At 56.1% G+C, this 7,993-nt stretch overlaps 1 protein-coding gene across 2 annotated transcripts in view; it reads left to right on the plus strand.

The window, feature by feature from the left end:
• SYT17 (synaptotagmin 17) overlaps positions 1–6,627 on the plus strand; it is a 36,179-nt gene extending 29,552 nt beyond the window's left edge. For both annotated transcript variants that reach the window (XM_078857116.1, XM_078857117.1), the window contains exon 8: positions 6,407–6,627. In XM_078857116.1, the coding sequence (XP_078713242.1) occupies positions 6,407–6,603 (197 nt within the window). In that variant the 3' untranslated portion in view covers positions 6,604–6,627. The remainder of the gene's footprint in view (positions 1–6,406) is intronic.
• Positions 6,628–7,993: the final 1,366 nt, after the last annotated feature.

The raw sequence follows: 7,993 nt of genomic DNA on the forward strand, positions 1-7,993 counted from the left end.
CAAAGGCGTCCGCCACCGCCGCAGCCGACTGGTTGGCGAGCGGCCATGCCATAGGCCATCGGGTGAAGTATTCCACGCCAACCAGCAGGAACCTATTTCCCCTTGGTGTAGCCGGAAAGGGCCCCAAGATGTCCAACGCTACCAATTCGTTTATACGCGAAACCTGAATGGATTGCAGCGGTGGATTAGCTGCCAATGGTGGCGGTTTCCTTTTGGCGCACCCTACGCATCCCCTAAGAATATTCGCCACGTCGTTACCCATCCCCGGCCAATAATAGTCTCGCTGGATTAGGGCGAGCGTTTTGTGAAAACCCAGATGCATGAGCCGTTCATGAGCTGCCAGAACAACCCTACCCCGCATAGCAACAGGCACAACGAGCACGTGACGCCGGGACATGTTGTCCCACCTCATCAAAAGGCCCTGTCTGCACACCCAGGAACCGACCCGCGCCTCCCCTTCTTCGGGAGCGCCAACTTTCCGACGTAGCGTAAGTAGGGAGCTGTCGGACATCTGGAGGCGGCCCCACTCAATGAGGGGCAACGACAACAGCGAATCCCTCCCCGTGGGGGCGCCCTCTCCCGGGGTGTCAGTGGCGGCGAGCGCAACTCCCGGGGTGCCGGCGACCGGGGGTTTGCACCGCGCCGATCCCAACAAACATGTGCAGTCCGTGCACGGCGGCAACCGCGACAAGGCGTCCGCGTTTGAGTGTCGCAACCCCTTGCGGTAAATCGTCGTGAATTGGTAGTCTTGAAGGACCTCCAACCATCGGGACAATTGGCCCGATGGCTGTGCCACGCGCATAGCGTATTGTAGAGCCGCATGGTCCGTCCGGACCGTAAAATGACGGCCGTAAAGATACGGCCTGAATTGCTGTGTAAAAAACACAATGGCTAACAATTCACGACGAGTTACGCAATAGCGTTGTTCTGCGGGGGAAAGAACCCTACTACCGTAGGCGACCACCCGTTCAACCCCCCCGACCACCTGTGAGAGCACCCCCCCGATACCCGTATTGCTGGCGTCCGTGTCAAGCAAAAACGGTTGTGTGAAATCGGGGTAACACAAGGGGGGAGCCTGCACCAAGGCGTCACGGAGGGAGCAGAACGCAGCCTCCTCTTCCGCCCCCCAGTGAAACCTCACACCCTTAGCCGTCAAAGCGTGCAGGGGCTTGGCTATGGTGGCAAATTGCTTGACAAAACGACGGTAATAGGAGGCAAAACCAATGAAACTACGAACCTCCGTGACCGAGGTTGGCGTCGGCCATGAGCTGACGCAATGCGTCTTAGCAGGGTCCGTCGAGATCCCTGAACGACTCACGATATGGCCCAAATACCTGACCGATTCCCGAAGCAGAAAACATTTAGTCGGTTTAAATTTAAGCTTAGCGGAACGCATCCTGAGGAACACCGCTCTCAGTCGCTGGAGGTGCTCCTCGAAAGTCCGACTAAAGACGATGATATCGTCAAGATAAATCAAACAGGTATCCCATTGGAGGCCCGACAAAACCAATTCCATGAGTCTCTGGAACGTGGCGGGAGCGGAATGTAAGCCCATGGGCAAACGGTTGAATTCAAATAGGCCCCCAGGTGTCCGGAAAGCAGTTTTAGGTTTAGACTCGTTATCGAGTGGCAATTGCCAAAATCCAGAAAGCAGATCGAGTGTGGAAAAAAACTGCGCTCCCGCCAAGGCATCCAGCGACTCATCCATCCTGGGGAGCGGATACGCATCCGCCATCGAGATTTTGTTTAAGCGGCGGAAATCGACACAAAACCGCAAGGACCCGTCCTGTTTCTTTACTAGGACAATAGGAGCACCCCACGGACTAGAAGAGGGCGAAATGATATCGGCCGCCAACATATCATTAACCGCCGATTGCACATGTTCCTTCTCGGCTGGGCTGAGCCGGAAGGGATTCTGACGAATAGGGGCCGCGTCCCCTGTAGCTATGTGGTGGCGCAACAGGTCAGTGCAGCCGATATCGTACTTATGTTTGCTGAACACGTCAGCAAACTCGATGAGCAAACCCCTCAATGCTCCCAATTGCACCCCGGACAAGTTAGCAGAACCCGCACACAGCGAGTCCAACCACTCAGTCCCCTCATCACTTTGAGGATGCGACTTGACAGTGAAATCTGCTTGAGCCACGAGCCGTTCCTCAACGGGTAGCGGCGCGGCGTCAGCCAGCACCGTTCCCTGCGCAATTACGGCCGGCCGCGACCCCGTATTCAGGACCATTACGAACGGCTCACTGTCCCCTCTCACCATGGTTTGAGCAACCGCTAAGTCGAGGCCCTTACTGGCTCTGTTTGACGGCCCCAACAGCACCCCCTGTGCCTCCGCACCCACCTCGAGTGGCTTCCTGAACCGAAGGGGTACTAACATTTGCGATCCCGGGGGCACCCGTACAGTGTGAGTCGCCAGCGCCTGCACCGTCGCACAAACCGTGCGCACTTTGGTAGGGCTCGACAAGAACGCAACCCGCCGACCTGACGGAAGCTCTATGCAGGCCTGATCTATAAGAATTTTGATGGGCATTTTGGACAAAAAGTCCGTACCTAGCAAACAGGGAACGGCCAGCGATGATGATACAAAAATAGGGCCCGCTAATTTAATGTCACCAATGCAAATAGTCGCCCGAATCTGGCCGATGATCCCCAGGGATCCCCCATTCGCCGCATAAAATGGCACGTCTACTGGCAGAAGGGGTCTACTTTGGACGGGAAGAATGTTATAAATAAGGTCCGAGATGATGGTGGCCGACGCACCCGTGTCAACAAGCACCCGGACCTCAACCCCGTCAATGAACCCGTTACCACGGACGACCCGGCCGACGCAGCCACGATCCTGTGGGCCAATTCGGACCACTCGACTGCTTGCGGGCCGCGTACGGACCCCCCTCGCCGAATTGAACCCCCGGCACCCAGCCGCGAACCCCCCACCGCGAAGCGGCGACCCGAATGTGCCGTGTTTGTGGACCGAACGTGTGAGGTGCCGCGACTTGCCGGGTTTTGTTGGGATGACTTGTGGCCCTGGTCGTCGTCCCGACGTGGTCCTGTGGCGCGCTGACGCGGGGCCCGGCACCCGGCTGCGACGTGACCCCGAAGGCCGCAGTTGTAGCAGACGACGGACGTCGTAGGTTTCGGTTGCTCCAGCTTGCGGGACGAACGTGTGGGCGAACGACCTCCCGTTCTCCACTCCCCCGGACGCGATGCAGCGAAGGCCTGCTCCTGCACCGCAGCTGGCTGAGGTTCGGCGATCGTGGCGGCCAGTGCCGCGTTCCCCGCCCATTTGCAGACGACCCCCGGCTTGCGTTTGAGGACCTCGTACGCGTGAATGCTCGTGGCGATCGCCAGGGAGCAGATATCCATCTCGTCTGCCACGTTGATGGGGACCCCCAACTCGTGGGCCAACACCAGCAGCTGCTCCGTCACCATGGCGTCCTTCCCCTCCTTATCCATGCGGGGAAAAGCTGCGTCCGCCAAGGCGAGTAGTGCCGTGCGGTAGGCTAGCGTCGTTTCCCCAGCCACCTTCCGCCGATCGTAGAACTGGTGGCGACACGTGGAGGGCGGCCCGAACACCTTCGCCATCAGGTGTAGTGCGGCCTGGAGCGTAGAGCGGGACGACCTTGCAGCAGATGTGAAGGCTGCAAGCGCGTCGTCGTCAAGCATCGCTGGCAACGCACGCAGGGCAGTGGTGTCGGACCACCCCGACATCTCCTGATGAGCGAGGAACCTTCGTTGGAAGGCTCCCCAGTCGCCCCCATCCGCCTTGAACGCCGACAGCGCGGGCAATCTTTGCTGGAGGACCCGATCGTCGTCGACGTCGGAGAGATTTTCCCGCGCTCCGCTGGAGTTGTGTAAAATGTCGGCTCGGTTGTCAGGCGCAAAATGGAGGGCTCCGGCGCGCGCTGATGACGTGGGCTGCGCTGCGCGGAGGTGTCCGGCCACGTGGCGTCCGTCTTTCCCGCCAATCGGTGGCGGCCCCCCAAAAACGGCGGCAACTTCCAGACTTTTGGCGCGAAGCGCCTCTTGGCGGGAATCCTCCAACGTCGCTTCCTCCACGACCCCCGCAGCCGTTTTTCCGCTCGCCGGAACGGAGATGTCGGCCAAGACAGCGGCGGCGGCGAGTAGCAACTCCGCCAACCGGGAGTGCGCGTCCTGGAGGCTGGTGTCGGAGGCAAGCGGAGCGTCGGCCATCACCGCGAAGTGCTGCATCGGCGGCAACTCCTCGTCCTCTACTCCCGAGGTCGGTGTCCCCGGTACGCCGTCGTCATCCCGACCTCGCTCGTGGGTACGGGTAGTCTTCCTTGTGTCCATACTTCTTGAAGACAGGTTTACTTCTGACGCCAGTTGTAATGTAGTAACTCGGCGGGAGACGACTTCACGGGTAACACACTCTTTATTTTATCAAACTCGTTCACAGGTGACTAACACCTACTTTGTATCTCGGGTGACAAACACCCACTTAGTATCTCGGGTGACAAACACCCACTTAGTATCTCGGGTGACAAACACCCACTTAGCTACTCGGCGACTAACGCCACTGAGCTACTCGGATGACCAACATCCACTTAGCTACTCGGCGACTAACGCCACTGAGCTACTCGGATGACCAACATCCACTTAGCTACTCGGCGACTAACGCCACTGAGCTACTCGGGACACTCCCTGCCCGGGGTATCCGTCTCGACTGTGGGTCCCCAGCCCGACCCACGGGGGCGTCGGACCCCGGGTCCCACAGCCTCGCCTCCGAGCCACACAGGGCCCCGGTCCCCACAAGGACGGCGGGACTAGGGGTCTCGTGGCACTAGGTCTTCAGCTCCGTCTTCGGGTCTTCAACTGGGTAACTCTCCCCGAGTGCTCTCGCGCGTCCCCCTTTATACCCCACCTGCGGACGTCGCTGCGAGCACCCACTTATTCGACCAATCGCCGGGCGCTGGCTACGATCCTCTTTTCCCACATCTCATCGTGCCTCACCACTCACGCCGCGCCGCCCCGTCATCTGTCACTCCCGGCGCGCGCGTCCACACCACGCCCACAACGCGTGCCCAACCCCGCACCCCGCGCCGCCCCGTGATCCATCACTGTCACAGTCGGCGCACGTCAATACCACCACTACATACGCACTAAATTTAGATTTAAAGCTTTCGTGACTGCAGGGATTCATATTCTTGGTTCTTTCGGTAAAGTCACGTAGAAGGGAAATAATAAAATAATATTAATATAAAACAACACAAATTTCTCACGACGTTTCGACTGCAACACAAGCAATCATCATCAATTATAATTAATATACGCACTGTCTTTGATTGGCCTACAATCAGAGACGGCTTTCTTCATGGCCTTCTCTCGCCAGTGTCAGACCAGATAACGCCAAAAGACGAACAGCACAGCTACAATGCAACTATCAGATCATTTATAGCTCGGCGCGAGCAGCTACAACACGGGACCCTTTTCCCCAATATCAAAGTATTGTATTGCCAGCAAAGGCTAAAAACCTACTCTTATTTTGCAATACTCTGATCCCGGCAAAAAGGTCCGAGGCGTGAATCAATCGAGCGCGCTGCTTCAAAAATCGCGTTACGTAAAAGCGCGTGAGACCCGAGACGACCGCCCCCCCCCTCCCTCCCCGATGTCACCACTAGAGGGCGGTCGTTGTCTCTCGCTCATCGCCACACAGGGTGGGGGGGGAGGGAGCCCCTTGCACAACTGCAATAGAGTAGAGCGGCGCGCGAGACGTCACCTGTTGTGTTTGCTGTTGTTTCCCTCCGATGGCGCTCGTAGACGAGTCGTACTTCATCGCCCGTCCTCACGCGTACGGCTGCGCGCGTTGTATGCATGTATGTATGTATGCGCTGTATGTGTGAGTGTATGTATGCACGCGTAGATGTATGTATGGTGTTTGTATGTATGGTGTATGTATGGTGTATGTATGTATGTATGGTGTATGTATGTATGTATGGTGTGTGTATGTATGTAGGATGAATGTATGTATGTATGGTGTATGTATGTATGGTGTATGTATGTATGGTGTGTGTATGTATGGTGTATGTATGTATGTTGTATGTATGCATGTAGGATGTATGTATGGTGTATGTATGTTATATGTATGTATTCTACTATGCTGTATGTATGTATATTGTATGTATGGTGTGTGTATGTATGTAGGATGTATGTAGGATGTATACATGTATGTATGTATGGTGTATGTATGTATGGTGTATGTATGTATGGTGTATGTATGTAGGATGTATGTATGTATGTATGGTGTATGTATGTAGGATGTATGTATGTATGGTGTATGTATGTATGTTGTATGTATGGTGTGTGTATGTATGTAGGATGTATGTAGGATGTATACATGTATGCATGTATGTTGTATGTATGTACGCGTGTCATCGCGCAGTGTTCGGCCGGAGCGCGCGGACCAGCAGCGAGCTCATCGGACGCGTCGTCCTGGGCCGCTTCCCCAGCGGCGCCCCCGAGCTCACGCACTGGCGCCGCGCCATGGCCTCGCCACGCACGCCCGTGGCGCAGTGGCACAGCCTGCGCTCCCGCGGGGCCTGCGACCGCGTCTCGCCGGCCTCGCTCGCGGTCACCTGACGCGCGACGCCGGCTCCTCTACCTGTGGTGTGTGGTGGTTGTGGTGGGGTGGTGGTGGGGTGGTGGTGGTGATGGTGGTGGGGTGGTGGTGTGGTGGTGGGGTGGTGGTGGGGTGGGGTGGTGATGGTGGTGGGGTGGTGGTGGGATGGTGGTAGTGGGTTGGTGGGGTGGTGGTGGTGATGGTGTGGTGGTAGTGGTGGAGTGGTGGTGGAGTGGTGATTGAGTGGTGGTGGAGGAGCTGCAGGAGACGAACCCATACGACGCACCTGTAAGGCACCTCGCACGCGCGCACACCTGCGACTGAATACAGCAGACGAGCACGCACACAGGTAGCTACTTAAGGGGAGGTGGGCAAACACACGCACACGAACAACTACAGGTGAACACCCCGCACGCCTGCATAGCGCACGCCCTTCAGTTCACTAAAGCACGCGTACCGTACGCCACATACCCACGTGTCCATGAGCGTGTTTTAATAGCGCGGCTGTGACGCAGCACACCTGTGACCACATGGGTGGTGATACACGGCACACCTGTAGGAAGGCACACAAACTCACACACGTGTGGTAGAGTGCACCTCCGGTGACGCATCACACCTGCGGTGACGCGGCATACCTGTGACTACACAGGACACATCGCACTGCGTATCTGCAGGGCATCGCGGACACAGCGCAGGCCGGCACGTGGAGGCGACATCGGGCCCAAATAATTTCTCTCCGCGGCCTGAATTCTCAGCCCGAGTTCAGTTGACAAATACACAGAAACGCGCTGCTGGGATGCTCACTCGGGTTTCCAGTGCGAGTTACGAGGCTCGCGGAAACTCGCTACTGGAGAGACGAAACGACCTTTGTTTGAAAACGTGGAAGAATCTATTGAGGCCAGGAGACCTGGGGGGGAAAAACAACTAAAACTCATACTAATAGGGGTTTTCCACCTTTTTTCTGGCAACAAAACTGACACCTTTTGCAAGGAATCATGTTTACATTGACCACAATACTTGCAGTCAAATGCAAACAAAAAACAATACTCTGATAATTTATGCATTGTCCTTGAAACTGATTGGTCCACACCAGAGACAGCTTTCTTTAGAGCCTAGTCTCATATGGTGTTCGACCAGATGACGCCAAAAGGCGCACAGTTCAAGACAACGCACTACCAGAGTAATGAGAGCTCGGGGTGAGCAGCCACATCATGGGACCTTCTTTGCCAGTACCAACATATACTACAAGTATTGTGGTTCATGTAAACATGATTCCTTGCAAAAGGTGTCAGTTTTGTTGCCAGAAAAAAGGGGAAAACCCCTATTAGTATTTTTTGGTATTGGCAAAGGAGGTCCCATGATGTAACTAAAACTCATTTCGGCGAAACGAATTCAGAGCGCAGCAAAGCA

This window comes from Lampetra fluviatilis, chromosome 5 (assembly GCF_964198595.1).
Source record: "Lampetra fluviatilis chromosome 5, kcLamFluv1.1, whole genome shotgun sequence".
In the NCBI taxonomy this organism is placed as follows: Eukaryota; Metazoa; Chordata; class Hyperoartia; order Petromyzontiformes; family Petromyzontidae; genus Lampetra; species Lampetra fluviatilis.